We start from the raw sequence: 18,546 nt of genomic DNA, 5'->3' as shown, positions 1-18,546 counted from the left end.
TAGTTAATTCAAGTGACACTTTATTTCCTTCCTCCTACTCTGACCGCTTCCACAACAAAAATTTTGAGTCACTATTATGCGAAATGGACTATTTAATATTGCTTCCCATTTGACCAATGAATTCTTTCCTTCATTACCAATTGACCACTTTATTAAGCATTCACTACACCTGTATTCTAATAGAGGTTACTGAGGATGTAAAAGCAATGTAAGGCTTCAGTTCTTATTGTAAGGTGTTTAAGCTGGGAAGGAGCAGGAATGGGACAGAGAAGACCTAATGGCCTCATTACCAATTCATTTTGTTCTCTTACAATATTTTAGGCTTTACTGGGACAAATAAAACAGTTTAATTACTTGTCAGAAAGGAGGTCTGCTGTGACTCTAGGAAATTGATCAGTCTAGGTGACAGAGAGCTTCAAGTAGATTTCAGAGGGATCAGGGGCCAAAGCAGTTCTTTTTTCCTTTATTTAACCACAGATCAGACTGAAACTCTGTCTCCCATAGAATAAGTGCTGGTAACACACATGAAACATTATTTGTTGATTTCATTTCCTGATGTAGGTATTAGAGTTAAAAGGTGCTGGCATCAGGCTGATAAGGTAGCAGGAGAGAGACCTGGTTTTCATTGTCATGAAGTTCTTTAACTGAAACAGACAGTCAATCCTCAGTTTATTTTAACACTATAATTATGGGCAGAAGTAAATTCTGTAGAAAGGGAAAGTAGTCTTAAAGTGAAGGAAATGTAGTGCTTTTCAGATAAATAACACACTGTTAGTGTGTTGAAAGTGAGGCATTTATGGGGCAAAATAATAAGCTTTACTCTAATAAATGGTCTAATATTTGTCAAACACTAAGAACACATTCATTGCATATGAGAATAAATACATGGTAAAGTTTTCCCTCCTAACCCATACAAGGCATCCTAAAATAGACTTCCCTAACAATGTAGGCCATATAGAGTACCAGAATCTCTATTTTTCTCTTAATATGCTCACATGTTTAAAGATCTTTATCATTTAACTTGTGACACATTTCTTCTTTCTCAAGTACATTTGAAAGAGAAAACCCCCCTCTCTTCCCTGCAAATAGAGGATATGATTTATCTTCAGTTTTTGTGAGCATTTTGGGGAAGGCATGGAATAATTAGCAAGTCAATAAAACATAATAATGCCTTCAACTCTGATTGCCTTTCATTAAAACTAACAATAGTGATTTTGCCCACTGTGATGCTGTTCAAATCCATTCATGTATAGAAATAAGTTTTAGAAGATGAGAGAAAAATCACTTAATTGCTGCAGAATTAGGAAGAGCTTTCAAATTAATTCGTTTTCATTAAAGTACTTAAATTATAGTGTCATAGTATCTATGAAGCTATGACAAATCAACAATCAAACTTGAAATGGAATCACAGCCTAATTAAGCCTTATCATTCATTATCTTGCTTTACCATATAAAACAATTTATTCCATTATGACCATGAATCAGCTCTACAAACAGGCACAGACTATTTATTCAGAGATCACAATATCATGAAATGTATTCATCTTTGATGCACATAAGATTTCAATTTTACTATTGAATAATAGATAAAAAATTCATTGGAATGGAAAGTCATGCTATCATCCTTGCATTACTGGGTATAATAAAGGAACAAAAAGAATTAAGAAGGGAAGAGTGATTTATATGCAGCATGGATAGTTATTTATTTCTCTCTAGTGAGGTAAACATAGAACCAAATTTCAGTAAAACTGACTAAAACTTCTTTTAGAAAAGTCAAGGTTAATATACTTATTTTTGAGAAAAAAGAATAGGATTTTTATTGAACACAAAAAGTTGAACCTCATTTTTCTATTCATTTTCTTCCCACTAATTTGGTATTTTAAATATTCCAAGTAGGCAAATGTTCTAAGTATTGGGTTACTTTTTTAAAATTTAAAATTTAAATGTAAATCTACCACTCTTATTTTGTGTAGAGGCAAGTGCTTGCACATATAAAAGGAAAAAAGAAAAGGTCAATATCATAATCTATGATGAACCCAAATAAATATGGAAAAGTCAAATTGTGTTGATTATATTTATTTAAAGAAGATAATGTTATGACATATTTTGCTATAATTTTATGTGTAGAATGATTAAAACAAAATTAAAATTTTAAATTAAGATAAACAATGCTACATATTTTATGGGGGTAACATAAATATGTTCCTCAATATATGAAGACACTGTATAATGTTTACATTAAATTCAACATACCTATCTTAAACATTTATTATTTCTTCATGGTGAAAACATTTAAAATCCTTTTTCTAACTTTTTAAATACATAGCACTTTGTTATCTATGGCCATTCTACTGTGCAATAGCACAATAGGTCTTCTCCTGCATATCTATCTAACTATAATTAGTATCCACTAATTACCTTCTCCCCATCCTTTCAAATTCTAAGTATGTAAAAATTATGAGCATATGGTATTTGTCCTAGAGAAACCTAAAATGGAAAATAAGATAAATATTAGTAAGGTCCCTAGCCTATTTACATCCAATAACAGAAAACATGTATTTTTATTACAAGTAAAAAGGACATTTTAAAAATTGACCATTTACTTGGTCATAATGTGAAAGGTGATGAAAAATAATAATTAACATTATCTAGACTATATAGTTGGTAGTATATTTCAATAAAAATGTGATGATTGCTAAAAATAAAAGAGCCCCAATGTGTTAGAAAACTAAAAGTAATTGAACATGTAGTAATATAGTAGAAGAAAGGAAATAAGTGAAAATACCTGCTGTAGGAAGTAAAATTGACGAATTTGGAAAATAAAATAAGACTAGTGCCAGAGTATCATTTGAAAGATTTAAAAAGTAGAAAAATTCTGGCCAGGGAATAAAAAGAATAAATTAAGATGAAACAAACAATGTCAGTGTTATGGTTTAGATATGAGGTGTCCCCCAAAGCTCTTTTGTGAGACAATGCAAGAAAATTTAGAGCTGGAATAATTAGGTAATGAGAGCCTTCCCCTCATCCGTGTATTAGTCCACTGATACTGGTTAACTGGGTGATCCTGTAGGCAAACAGCGTATGGCTGGAGGAGTAGGACACTGAGGGCATGCCTTTGGAATATGTATTTTGATCCTGGTGAGTGAAGCCCTCTCTCTGCTTCCTGATTGCCATGTTCTGAGCTGCTTCCCTTTGTCATACCCTTCCACCATGATGTTCTGCCTCACCTCGGACCTAGAGCAAGGGAGTCTCAGGCCATTTATTGATTGAGTCCTCTGAACTGTGAGTCCCAGATATTTTTTTCTCCTCTACATTGTTCTTGTCAGGTCTTTTGGTCAGAGTGATGAAAAAGCTGACTAAAACAGGAAGGCAAAGGAGGACACAGTCAGAGATATGGTGTAGATTTATAAAAAGTATAAGAAAAGAAAACTATAGACAATAAATAAAATTGAAAACCTGGGTGATGAAATGGATTATCTCCTAGTTGGATTATAATTTATGAAAAAGTGATATAAGAAGATATAAAGGAATAAGAACTATAGTGAAATATAATTTTCATATGCAGATGACAAGATCTACATATAAAAAATCAACAAAATCTACTGGTTATATATTAGAACTATATTCAGCATCTAGTTGATGTAAGATAAAATATCAAAATTAGTAATTGTGTCTATAAAGTATTAACCAAAATTAGAAAAAAAAATTTTAAAAAAAGGGATAAGGAGGGTGGTAAGAATAGAGGAAGGAAGGACTGTATAGAGGGAAAAGAGGGGTGGGAGGGGTGGGGGGAGGGAAAAAAAAAGAATGAATCAAACAACATTGCCCTATGTAAATTTATGATTTTTAATTAAAACAAATAAATTTAAAAAAAAGTGATACAATTATAAACGAATGACCTAAATACTTGAAATATCTCTTAAAGATGTGTACAATATCTTCTTGAAGAAAATCATAAAACACTATTGAAACAAAAATAAGACCTATAAAAAGAGAAATAGCATGTTCATGGACTAAAATATTCACCACCAGAAAGCTATCAGCTGATTCCAATTAATCTTTAAATTTAAGACAATTTAAAAAAAATTCCAGAACTCAAAAAACTCTACTCCAAGAATTCAAATAATCCAGTTGACAAATGGGCTAAGGAAATGAATAGACACTTCACAGAAGAAGATCTACAAGCAATTAACAAACATATGGAAAAATGTTCAACATCTCTAGTAATAAGAGAAATGCAAATCAAAACCACCCTAAGATTCCATCTCACCCCAATTAGAATGGCGATTATCAAGAATACGAGCAACAACAGGTGTTGGCGAGGATGTGGGGAGAAAGGTACACTCATACATTGCTGGTGGAGCTGCAAATTAGTGCAGCCACTCTGGAAAGCAGTGTGGAGATTCCTTAGAAAACTTGGAATGGACCCTCCATTTGACCCAGCTATCCCACTCCTTGGCCTATACCCAAAGGACTTAAAATCAGCATACTACAGAGATACAGCCACATCAATGTTCATAGCTGCTCAATTCACAATAGCCAGACTGTGGAACCAACCTAGATGCCCTTCAATTGATGAGTGGATAAAGAAACTGTGGTATATATATATAATGGAATATTACTCAGCCATAAAGAATGATAAAATTATGGCATTTGCAGGCAAATGGATGAAATTGGAGAATATTATGCTAAGTGAGATAAGCCAATCTCAAAAAGCCAAAGGACGAATGATATCGCTAATAAGTGGAGGATGACACATAATGGGGGGGAGGGAAGGGTTAGTGTTAGGGTTAGAGTTAGGGTTAGGGAGGGGGGCAAGTATGGAGGAAGGAAGTACTGTATAGAGGGTAAAGAGGGGTGAGAGGGGTGGGAGGGGTGGGGGGAAGAGAAAAAATAACAGAATGAATCAAACAACATTACTCTATGTAAATTTATGATTACACAAATGGTATGACTTTATGCCATGTACAAGCAGAGAAACAACATGTATCCCATTTTTTTACAATAAAAATAAATAAATAAAAAAAAATAAAATAAAATAAAAAAAAATAAATAAAATTCCACTAGATTACATAGCTCAAAAGTTGAAATTAAAATTCCTATGGGAAAATTTTATTACCAATAGTAGTAAAAACACATTTGAAAATTTAAAAAAGAGAAAGAAGAGAACTTGTAGGTTCAAATATTAAAACAATATTAAGTTACAGTGATTGGAACACGGTGGCAACGGCACAGGAATAGGCAAATATGTTGATGGAGCAGAAAGAGTTGGGGAAAGACTCTTTGTACCTAAATTAGGTAGAACTCTAAATCAGCGCACAAACAAGGGACTCTGCAAATGATGCTGGCAGAGTAACCATCCATTAATATGAAAAAAGAAAATATTTTAATCATAAGCAGCACAAAAAGAAGTAAAAATGAATTAAAGGTCTAAATGTGAAAACAAAAACCATTAGTTTGAGAAGAAACTGTAGAAAAGTATCTTGTGATATTAAAGTAAGGAAGATGTACTTGAATGTGTTATCAAAATACAGACTATAAAGGTTTGAGTGATAAATTTTAGTACAATAAATTTGGTAACTATTTTATGACATTTCAAAGAAATTGGGAGATGATATTTATAGCTCATAGAACCAAAAAGGAACTTGTGTTCACAGTATATAATTCTTTCAAAGCACCAAGAGCAAGGTGATTTAGGCAGAGGAAATAATACAAATATAGTAAAAGAGGCAGTGAAACAGTATTAAATGTTCGAAGAAGATTTTCTGTGTCCAGATAATAAAGTTAAGAAGCACAACTCATCCTTGGTTGGGATTGGCACTTGGAATGGAAGCACTGGTAGTGTCAATTATGGGGATTCTCAATTGTATGTTATGGGGTCTACATTCTGCCCTATTATGGACTGAAGTATCTTAAGTTGGAAAATAACATCTTAGCAACATACAAAGAGTGCTAAAGCTTCCTTATGGAGGATGGGTTGAAAATGGTGGTGGCAATGATGGAGACAGGGTAGCCCATTAGCAGGCTATTTAAGTAGTCTTGGAAACCTAAAGGGAACTAAATTAAGACTGTAGCAATGGGAATAGTAATTAAAGAACAGACTTGCCATTTGCTATATATTTAGGTGGCAAATTTGGCAGGAGTTGGTGACTGAATGGATGTAGGAGTAGGAGAAGAGAATGGATTTTTGCATTGAATGCCTATGTGGACCACAGTCACACTAACAGAGAACTGAAAAATGGAGGAGAAGTGAATTGGAGTGGGTGGTAAGTTTGGTTTAAAATATACTATGTTGAGGGTGTTTGTGGAATATATTATAGCTATGCTCAGCATGCACTTGGCCATGTAGTTCAAAGTTTAAAAGTCTGAGTTAAAGCTGGACATGAAGTAGTGATTATGCCAAAGAATAAGGATATTTAACATATTACAGAACGGTGGGTAGAGCAGATTTTAGTGGTGACTTATTGCTTACTGTAGTGTCATTTCTGTCTTTTCTGCAACTCAGTAGAGATTCCCAGTGTTCTAGATGGGGACCTTATGTGATGCGGGGTCTCTAATGTAATATAACATAAAACCATTATATTTTTAAAAGAATGTTTCTATATAATGCTATTAACCTGCTAAACAGTTACTGGGCACCTACCTTGTGTCCTGGGTATGTTGATACTGCTCTGAATATAGAAATGAACAAGAGAGATACTGATTTTAAAGGTCTCCCAATCTAGTCACATATAGAGAATTTATTTTTATTTTTTATATCTGTTTTACTTGTTCTTTTTAGTTATACATGACAGTAGAATGTATTTTGACATATCATAATACACGGAGTACAACGTTCCACTTTTGTGGTTGCACATGATGTAGAATTACACTGGTCATGTATTCATAAGATACACAGAAATAAGTTTAAAATCAAAGCACAAGGAAGGTAAAAATAGGGGGAAGGAACTATGTGTTACTTTATGTATGGTGTCAAGAAAGTTTCCCAGAATAAAATACATCTAAAGTGTCTTTTCAAAGGCAGAGAGAACTCTGAATGATGGGATACAGCACTGGGGAGGAAGGAATATTCTGGGCAAAAGAAAGAGTACAGATTCCTCTGTCACAGGAACCAGACTGAGGCCTTTGGGAATGACCATCTGGCATTGCCTGAAGCTGAAATGGAAAGAAGAGGGTAAGTTGGAGATATGGTTATAGAGGTAGATGAACATTACTCATAAAAATTGTATAGAGAGCTTTCTGCACACAATTGCTCACTTATATAAAAGCTTTAATATAAACTAGTATTTTTGAATTATGGAGAGAAAAATGTTGAATTAGGATGACAGGCAGAAGAATTGGACGTGAAAGGTAAAAACTGGAGGCCAAGTGGAAAACCAAGATCAGATTTAACCTCAGTCTCTGAATGAATTAATTTATGAAGGGGTCATTCATCTAATTCAAGAACATTTCAGGCAAATTCGTACTTGGATTGACTGATAGATGCATGAGTCCCTGTCTCTAGATAAACATTCTGTGTTCTGTCATTAAATACCAGTACTACTTATTTCTCTCACCTCTACCTCTTTCCCACCAGGGTTTTTCCAATTGTGTCAGTGGTGATGCTGATGTTCCCCTTATTTCCTGCTCTGTTCTTCCTTCATTTGGCAGATTCCCAAAGTAGGTATAAAGTTCCTTAAGTAACTGTCTGGGTCTCCCACAGAATTCAGTGACAGCTTTTTTAGTATGATTTTCTGAAAGAGTTAATATGAAAAGTCCTGTGCAATTAGTTTAACTTCTAGCAATGTTTGATAAATCATCATATTCATCAAGCTGTCAGCATGGTATTAGTGTTGCAGAGTGGTTCACTATCTCTGGTCTGAGTTTTTGATTCCCAGAATATAGGTAAACATAAGCAAAGCCAAAAATCACTAAATGATAGTTTCGAGTACTTCTAAGGATGCTCATAGACTACTTATTAGGTACAGAGTGTAACTTGCAATTCACTTGTTGAAAAAAAAATTATTTCTATAAGAAGGCCACCAGAAATTATTCTATGCTCTCAAAAATGCCACATTTTGGGAGATCCAAGATGACAGAATAGAGGAGGTCACATTCCTGTGCTGCTCCGTGGCATGAAACCAAGAAAGCAGATAGACAGCTTCCCCACAAGGTGGGTCAACAAAATAAAAAAGGTGGGGTGGAATTCACTGGAACTTAAAATTGAACATTCATAATAGCCCAGGGACACAGGAATTTGGATATAATAAAAAAGAAAAAAAATTCCCAGTGGCACAGCTGCTACTGCAGCTGGGCCAGAAGCTCCAGCCAGAGTGGTCCCTCCATGAGCATAGTAGAGGAATAAGGGAATTAAAGGAACCCACATTTTTGGGAGGCTGGAGGAGTGTCTGGGTATGGAGTATTTCGAGACCAAGGACATTGCCCAACAAACCTGAAAGATGCATTGCATATCTGTGTGTGGAGGAAAAAAGTCACCATCTCTTCAGGCAGCATGCAGAGGACAAAGGAAAGAACCATTTTGCAGTTTCAGTGTGGGGGCCAGCAGCTAAGGAAGTCAATTCCTGGAAAACCCGAGTTTGCCAAGAAATACAGGTCCAGTAAACACACACTGCACAACATAGAGTGTACTTAAGTGACCAGAAGAAAATCAAACATGGAGAGAGGGGACAACTGGTCACAGAAACCCACCTGGTTTTACCATTCTCCCTCCTACCTGACTGCTTTCAGGAACTGACGGGAGAGATGCGATGCATCTGGCCAGGAACAAGGAAGGGCAGGGGTGGGAAAGATTGGAGACCAAGAAACATGGTGTCCACAGGTGACACAGGGGACTAAGAATTGGCTCCCCCACCACAAAAGTGGAACCCAGGGGAGATCCCTGAGGTAAAGTCTTCCAGCATGGACCAACAAATCCTGGGTCCTGGAGATGCACTGATTTAAAATCTGCAGACCAACTGGAATTCAGTGAAGAGCCTGGAACCTACCTAAGACTAAACCCTGCCTCCAGGAATTCTGCCTATGGGATTACCTCTCTCACTCCAGCAATCCAGGGGGTGGAGCATCACACTCTAGACAATCCCACCCAAAACTGCTGAGAAGAGAAGCTGAGAGTCTTTTGAACTCCAGTGGAAAGAATTCTTAAACTTTTCATTTAGACCTCTTTTTTTTTCTTTTCTTTTTTTAGTTCTTTTTCTATTTAATTGTGACCTTAATGGTACATGGACATTTATACATAGTCATATTAGTTTTTTCTCATTTCTAACATTTTTTAAACCAGTTATTTTTCATTGATTAGTTTTTTTTGTGAATAGGATGTTTGATAAGTATATTTTAGTTTGGTATTCTTTTATTTTTGTTTTTAATTTTTTTAAAAAAAATATTTTATATATATTTGTTTCCCTTGTTTCTCTTTTTTCTTCTGCTCCCAGCTACTGCATTGTTTTCTCTTTCACTCTTCCTTTAATCTTTTACTTCTGTCTTCTCTCCTCCTCCTTCATAATTATCACATCCTATATCATTTTTGTCTTCTCTCTGTCCATCATTTGAAATTGTAAACTTGCTGTTTTTATTATAGGCAATAACTGATCAGATGATTTCTGTTTGTTGTGATAATTAACATTATAGATATCATAGTAGGAACTATTTGGTTTAATGCTGTATATCACTTGCATTGGTTGTGTTATTAACTGTATCCCCCTAAACAGTGTGGTATTGAAAACATTTAGGAACACTATAAGTCCACAAGGTAGAAACTCTACTGCCTCAGATCCATACTGCTAGATGGGTAGACACACAAACAACATGAAAAAACAAGGGGAAAAATGCCCCAAACAAACCAAGACATTCCAATAACAGAATTCATTGACACCACAATGGAAGAAATGTCAGAGAAGGAGTTTAGAATGCACATAGTTAAACTGATGTGTGAATTACAGGAGAGTGTAAGAAATAATATAAGAGAGAAAATGCAGGAATGAAAGATCACTTCAAAGAGGTAGAAAGTCTGAAAAAAACAACCAACCAACCAAGCAGAAATCCTTAAAATGAAGGAAACAATAAACAAAATTAAAAATTCAATAGAAAGCATCACTAATAGATTAGACCACTTGGAAGATAGAACGTCAGGCAACGAAGACAAAACATATAATCTTGAAAATAGAGTTGACCACAGAGAGATGATGTTAAGAAACCACACACTGAACTTCCAAGAATTATGGGATAACATGAAAAGACCAAATTTAAGATTTATCAGGATAGGCAAAGGTGTAGAGATAAAATTAAGGGAATGCACAATCTTTTCAATGAAATAATATCAGAAAATTCCCCATACTTAAACAATGAAATGGAAAATCAACTACAAGAGGTTTATGGAACCCCAAATGTACACAATTACAACAGTTCCACATCAAGGCACATTATAATGAAAATGCCTAGCATACCCAATAAGGATAGAATTTTAAAGGCTGTGAAAGAAAAATATGAATTACATGTAGGGGGAAACCAATTCAGATCTCAGGTGATTTCTCAACCCAAAACCTTGAAGATAGGAGGTCCTGAAATAACATACCCTAATCTCTGAAAAAATGGATGCCAATCAAGAATCAGCAAAATTTAGGTTCAGATTTGAAGATGAAATAAAAACCTTACATGATAACAAAAATTAAAAGAATTCACAACTAGAAAACCTGTACTAGAGAATATTCTCAACAAAATATTCCATGAAGGTGAAATGAAAAAAAAAAAAAAAAAAAAGAGTGAAAACCAGTGAAGGGAGGAACTACCCTAAAAAATAGTCAAAGGAGAAACTAAATCAAATTAAAAGTTAGAAATAATCCAAAATGACTGGGAATACAGATCATATCTCAGTAATAACCTTGAACATTAAAGGGCTAAACTCATGATCAAAAGACATAGATTGGCAGATTGGGTTAAAAAACAAGACCCAACAATATGCAGTCTCCATGAGACTCACTGCAAAGGCAAAGACATCCACAGACTGAAGTTGAAAAGGTGGGAAGAAAACATCACTCACATGGATCGTGTAAACAAGCAGGGATTTCCATCCTCATATCAGATAAAGTGAACTTCAAACCGAAGTTAATTAGAAGGGACAAAGAAGGACCTTACATACTACTTAAAGGAATTATACATCAACAAGACATAACAATCATAAATTTTTATGCTCCAAACAATGGAGCATCTATGTACATCAAACAAACCCTTTTCAATTTCAAGAATCATATAGAATGCAACACAATAATACTGGGTGACTTTAACACACCTCTCTCACCACTGGATAGATCCTCCAAACAAAAACTTAATAAAGAAACTATAGAACTAAAAAATACAATCAATAATTTAGACTTAACAGACATATAGAATATTTCATCCATCAATGAGAGAATACACTTTTCTCTCACCAGCACACAGATCCTTCTCTAAAATAGACTGTATATTATGCCACAAAGAAATTCTTAGAAAATACAAAAAAATAGAGATAATACCCTGCATTCTATCACATCATACAGAAATGAAATTAGAAATCAATGATAGAATAAAAAGCAGAAGCTACTCTAAGATCTGAAGACTAAATAATATGCTATTGAATGATGAATGAATAGAAGAAATCAGGGATGAAATAAAAAAATACTTAGAGGTAAATGAGAATAATGATACAACATAGCAAAATCTCGTACACAATTGAAGGCAGTGCAAACAGGAAAGTTCATTGCATTGAGATCATTCATTAAAATAATAAAAAGTCAATAAATAAATTACCTAACATTACATCTCAAAGCCCTAGAAAAAGAAAAACAAATCAACACCAAAAGCAGTAGAAAACAGTAAATAATTAAAATCAGAGCTGAAATCAATGAAATTGAAACAAAGGAAACAATTCAAAAAACTGACAAAACAAAAGGTTGATTCTTTGAAAACATAAAGTTGATAAATCCTTAGCCATGCTAACAAAGAGAAAGAGAAAACTCACATTACTAAAATTGGTGATGAAAAATCATGACAGACACTATTGAAATACAGAAGATAATCAAAAACTATTTTGAAAATCTATCTTCCAATAAAATAAAAAATCTTGAAGATATTGTCATACACAATTTGAGGAGATCAATCTCAAGCAATGAAATAGAAGACACTATCAAAAGCCTACCAACAAGAAAAGCCCAGGACCACACGGATTATCGGCAGAGTCCCACAAGAACTTCAAAGAAGAATTAATATAATACTTCTCAAATTATACCATGAAATAGAAAGGGAGGGAATACTTTCAAACTCATTCTATGAGCTAGTATCACCCTGATACCAAAAAACCAAACAAAGACACATAAAGAAAAAAATTTCAGACCAGTATCCCTGAGGAACATAGATGCAGAAATTCTCAATAAAATTCTGGCAAATTACATTTCAAAAACATATTAAAAAGATAGTGCCCCACAATCAAGTAGGGTTCATTCCAGGAATGCAAGGGTGGTTCAACATATGGAAATCAATAAATGTAATTCATCACATCAACAGACTTAACCACAAGAATTATATGATCATCTCAATAGATGCAGATAAAGATTTAAGAAAATATAGCACACCTTCATGTTGAAAACACTAGAAAAGCTAGGGGTAGTAGAAACATACTTCAACATTGTAAAGGCTATCTATGCTAAACCCAAGGCCAACATCATTCTATATGAAGAAAAACTGAAAGCACTTCCTCTAAAAACTAGAACAAAACAGGAATAGCCTCTTTCACCACTTTTATTCAACATTGTCCTTGAAACTCTAGCCAGAGCAATTAGATAGAAAAAAGAAATTTAAGGATACGAATAGAAAAAAAAGAACTCAAACTATCACTATTTGCTGATGACATGATTCTATATTTAGAAGACCTCAAAAATTCCACCCGAAAACCTTTAGAACTAATAAATGAATTCAGCAAAGTAGCATGATATAAAATTAATACCTGTAAGTCAAATGTGTTCCTATACATCAGTGATGAATCCATTGAAAGAAAATTAGGAAGACTAACTCATTCACGATAGTCTCAAAAGAATTAAAATATTTGTGAATCAATCTAACAAAAGAGGTGAAAAGCCTCTACAATGAAAACAACAGAATACTAAAGAAGAAATTAAAGAAGACCTTAGAAGATGGAAAGATATCCCATGCTCTTGGACAGGCAATATTAACATTGTCAAAATGGCCATAGTACCAAAAGTGTTATACAGATTTAATGCAATTCCTATTAAAATTCCAATGACATTATTCAAAGAAATAGGAAAAAAACTATCATGAAATTCATTTGAAAAAGAAACCAGAATAGCCAAACCAATCCTTAGCAAGTAAAGTGAAGCAGGAAGCATCACAATACCAGACTTTGAATTATACTATAGAGCCATAGTAACAAAACAGTATAATATTGGCACCAAAACAGATATGTAGACCAATAGTAAAACATAGAAGACACAGAGACAAACCTACATAAATACAGTTATATCATATTAGACAAAGGTGCCAAAAATGTACGTTGGAGAATAGCTTCTTCAACAAATGGTGCTGGGAAAACTGGAAATCCATACGTAGCAAAATGAAATTAAGTCCTTATCTCTCACCCTGCGCAAAAATCAACTCAAAGTGGTTCAAGGACTTAGGCACTAGAACAGAGACCCTGCACCAAATAGAAGAAAAAGTAGGCCCAAATCTTTACCATGGCAGCTTAGGAACTGACTTCCTTAACAAGACTCCTAAAGTGTAGGAAGTAAAATCAAGAATGAATAAGTGGGATGGAATCAAATTAAAAAGCTTCTTCACAGAAAAGGAAATAATCAATAATGTGAAGAGAGACCCTACAGAATGGGAGAAAATCTTTTATCATACACACCTCAGATAGAGCATTAATGTCCAGGATACATAAAGAACTCAAAAACCTTAACACCAAAAAAAAAAAAAAAAAAAAAAAAGAAATAACCCAATCAATACATGGGTTAAGGAACTGAACAAACACTTCACAGAAGAAGAAATACATGAAAAAAATATGTTCAACACCTCTAGCAATTAGAGAAATACAAATCAAAACTACACCGAGATATACAAATCAAAACTACACCGAGATTCCATCTTACTCTGGTTACAATGGGAACTATCAAGAACACAAACAACAACAGATGTTGGTGAGGCTGTGGGGAGAAAGGTACTCTCATACATTGCTGATGGGACTGCAATTTGGTGCAACCACTATGGAAAGCCATATGGAAGTTCCTCAGTAAACTTGGAATGGAAGCACCATTTGACCCAGTCATCCCACTCCTGGGACTTAAAATCAGCATACTGCAATAGCACAGTGACATCAATGTTTATAGCAGCTCAATTCACAATAGCTAAACTATGGAATCAACCTAGGTACCCTTCAACCAATGAATGGATAAAGAAATTGTAGTATATATAAACAATGAAATATTACTCAGTCTTAAAGAAGAATGAAATTTTGGCATTCGCCAGTAAATGGATGGAGCTGGAGAATATCATGCTAAGCAAAATAAGCCAATCCCAAAGAAACAAAGGCCAAATGTGTTCTCTGATGTGGGGATGCTAATACACAATAAGGGAATGGGGGGGCTAGGTAAGAATAGAGGAACTTTGGATTAGACAGAGGGGAGTGAAGGGAGGGGAGGGGGTATGGGGTAGAAATGATAGTAGGATGAATTGGACATTATTACCCTATGTACATATATGATTACATGATCTGTGTAACTACATCAGGTACAACCAGAAGAATGAGAAGTTATGTATAATGTGTCAAAATGCATTCTACTGTCATGTATAAGTAATTAGAACAAATAAAAATTAAAAATTTTTAAAATTTTTATGTAAAATAAAAAAAAATTTCTCAGGATTATTATGTCTTTTGGGGACACCTGGTTTTCTAATTCTCTTTAAAACTTGGATAACTTTCAGTTGCTTGGACAATCTAGCTAAATTTGCCTTAAGATCAAGACATGCAATTTTTCCCACATATTTTTGACCCACAGTTGTTTGAATTCATGGTCAGAACCTACAGGTATGGAAGTCAAACATACAGTCCTATCAGAGATCAGGGGAATTTAAGGAAAGACACAAATCAGCCCATCACAGAGAAGGTATGAAGATACAAGGGTAGCAGAGACTACCTCTTACAGACAGGTTGGGACACATGGCAAAATAGAATCAGGAGTCCCTGGCTTAAAAATTATTATGACTTATAAGACATCCAATTTTTTGTCAACTGTATGTCAAAACTGGAAAGAGAAAGGGGTGTTGTTGTTGTTGTTGTTTAAAAGACAACTTAAAAAAAGCATGCCAAAAATGTGGTATTTGGTCATATTTTTTAGAAATTATAATTTGATAATCCTATGATTATCTTCCTGAAAAACCTGTAAGTAGTGAGTCAAGTTGGTGTAGAAAAATATTTGTATCCTTTGTCTATACTCTATTACCACCTTCAAACAAAATAATATTCTTTATTTAGATCTACTTTATTTCAGGAAAATCTTTAGGCTATATTCTATACTTCAATTCTTTTCTAGCATTTTTTATTAATCTTCCCATTCTCTAAGAATGTATAATTGAAATTTGTGCCATGTCATTCAGGACTTCATTGGATGGCATTGGGTGATATTACTGAATATGGATATGTGGAGGTTTAATCTCTCCACCCTCACAAATGTCAGTGTAAAATTTCTTGATGATTCTCAACCATTCATTCAGTAATTCATTCAATAAAAATTTACTGAGCTCCTATAATGTGTTGCAAACTCTTTTAGGCAATGGGACTAGAGTAGAAAACAGAGCATCAATAACAAAAAAATGGATCATCACTGAATTTTAGTTCTACTAAAGGGAGTTCACATGGTCTATAAGTATTTTAAGTAAATGGTGTATCAATTTCTCAGATGGGAAAAAGAAAAATAACCAAGGAAGGGAGATGGATATGCTTTTAGTGGCTAATAACAGCTGTACCTTTCTTTAAACAGAATGGTCAGGGTAGGCTTTGTGGCGAGTACATTTAAGCAAAGGCCTGACAATGTTAGAGGAGTGAGCAATTCAGATGATCTTTGGAGGAGTGCACCTGACAGAATGAAGGGAGACAAGGCCGCTGGGATTCTATCAAGGAGCTTATATGGCATCAGATTCCTCAGGGGTGTGATATTTCATGTGATGAGGGGGAATTTTTTTTTTTTTTTTTTCTGATGGTCTTTAACAAAACAGATTGTAATTTACCTGGAATATCAAGTCGGTCTTACTTAACTCCTATGGATGCTGTCTGAGCTGGGTTATCACTTTTTAGGGAAACATCCTTAACCACATAGTATATATTACATCCTTTCCATATTCATGTCCTTACATTAAAAGTATCTTTGCACACACCTGCTTATTTAATAGTCTATAATCACTTGTTCCATGTCTAAGTCACTTACTAGAATGTAAGCATCCTGAAGGCAGGGACCTGTTTTCTTCATGCCTGCCCCTTGGCACCAAGCATATTGACTGAAATACCCTCAAGTACCCTGAAGTACTACTTGCTAAGGTGCACACATGCACAAAGTTTAATTGACATGTTTAATGCTGGGGGGCGTCATGTTTCATATCCTCATGATACCTAGACATAACCCTTGTGACTGATCTTTGCTTTATTCTAATAAAAGGGAGAGCTGAAGTCATTTGGAGAGAAATGATAACTTAATGAATGAATGAATGAAGATGCAGAAGGCTTTCTGAAGAGTAAACTGCCCTTCATAAACACAGTAAATATCATCAACATGAATATCAACACCTGCATCATTATCAACAAAAACACCAGGTATACATGTGTGGTCAAAAATAATAGCAAACACTATTAAGTCCTGATAATTTACTGGGAACATCTCTGTTTGGGATACATCATGTACAAAAACAGAGAAAGGTCTCTGTAGGGAACATTCCTCAAGCTTATCTGACAGCACTCACTGACACCATGGTCTAAGTAAGCCAAACAGTCTGAACAGAGAAACTGAGGTAATGGTAAAGACTCGCCATGGAATGAAGGTCTTTGCAGTTGCTGAGCCTAAGTTTGAACTGAGGGAAGGCCTCGTTCTGTCATGCATCTCAGCAAGCTGTGATGTGAGCTCATCCGCACTGCCTTGCTTCATGCTGTATGCTGGAGCTTGCCATTCCCCCAGTCCTTTGTCTCAGACCTGTTGCTGGGCAGAATTGCTTAGGCATGCTTGGTTTGTTTACACTACCTCGACCCTCGACGTATAGTTCACCTATAGGCTGACTCTGTTATACTTTAACAAGCGTGTTAACCTGATTGGATAATGTGCCTATATATGTCCTGTGCAACCCTAAATAAAATTAGATCTGTGCCTTCAGAGCTCAATCTCTGATGCCTGAGTAAGCGTGCTGGGTAAGGCTAGGCAGGGTAGGCATCCTTCGTCCTCACCCTCAGCAAACCCGTCTCTGAACAGGTCCCTCCTACCACATGATGAAGTTTACATTCTGGGTCAGAAGAAAGTATATAGTTAGCATAATGAATGAACCAATGATTCAATATTGTGTGATTAAAGCTAGGGGAAAACATGGAGTCCAGTAAGAGAAGTTGAGAGTATGATTTCATGCAGGGTAGAAAGAAAGCTTTGTTAAGTAGGGGGTATTTGAAAACTGTTGGATATATTCTGAGAATGAGGGGAAGAAGTAGTGAAGTGGCAGAAGAGTATTCTCAATGAGGCAGATCACATGTATAAATTCAGAAGGAAAAGGCCTGAGTAATTGAGATACACTGGTAAGAGGAGAAGAGACAGGCTTTCTGTCTTTGCATTTTAGTTTACAATTTAATTTTTCAAAAAAAAGTAAGTTTTAACAAAATCAAAGAAAAAGTTATTTTACATCCTTTATAACAAAAATCACATTTTCAATAAAAATCAAGATATTCAAAATGAGAATCTTACCATTTTTACTGATGTCGAGTTCTTTAAGATTAACTAAACTAGCAATAGAGGTTGGCAGATTTGAAAGGTCATTATCAGGAATACTTAGTTTTCGTAGAGCTTGACAGTTGAACAATTGCTGAAATAGAAAATAATCATTCGTTAGATCACAATTTGGATAAGTCCATTCATACATAAACTTAGTAACAAAGTTCAAGGCACAAATTTTATCAATGCAGTAGTAAAAAAAAGCCAGGTAAAAGCTTTACAAACCACACCAGTATTCTTGTTTTCACAAAGGTTTCACAATCTGTGTTCATTATGTTCATGCCTCATTATTTTCTGCTATCCCGATGCAAAACCCTAAGTAGTCCATTCTTTCCCCTTCTGTTTGCCATTTTCATTCAATTTGCTGCTGAATCCTACTTATTTCTTTTCCTTGGAAATAACTTCTGGAGTTGTTCTTTCTATTCCTGCAGCTACGAGGATTACCTCAATTCTCTTTTTGTGCAATCATGCTACATTTCATAAAGCATTACTTTCATTTCATCAGGTTGAACAGTTATTTATATGGCTTTTTTGTATCCCCCTACACTGC

General features: G+C 34.7%; 1 protein-coding gene across 2 annotated transcripts in view; it reads right to left on the bottom strand.

The window, feature by feature from the left end:
* Positions 1–18,546, bottom strand: part of LRRC7 (leucine rich repeat containing 7) — a 525,614-nt gene that overhangs the window by 280,056 nt on the left and 227,012 nt on the right. For both annotated transcript variants that reach the window (XM_079128752.1, XM_079128751.1), the window contains exon 4: positions 17,970–18,087. In XM_079128752.1, the coding sequence (XP_078984878.1) occupies positions 17,970–18,087 (118 nt within the window). The remainder of the gene's footprint in view (positions 1–17,969; positions 18,088–18,546) is intronic.

The sequence above is a fragment of the Sciurus vulgaris genome, assembly GCF_902686455.1.
Source record: "Sciurus vulgaris genome assembly, chromosome: 1".
Classification (NCBI taxonomy): domain Eukaryota; kingdom Metazoa; phylum Chordata; class Mammalia; order Rodentia; family Sciuridae; genus Sciurus; species Sciurus vulgaris.
This window is presented reverse-complemented; position numbering and strand designations above follow the sequence as displayed.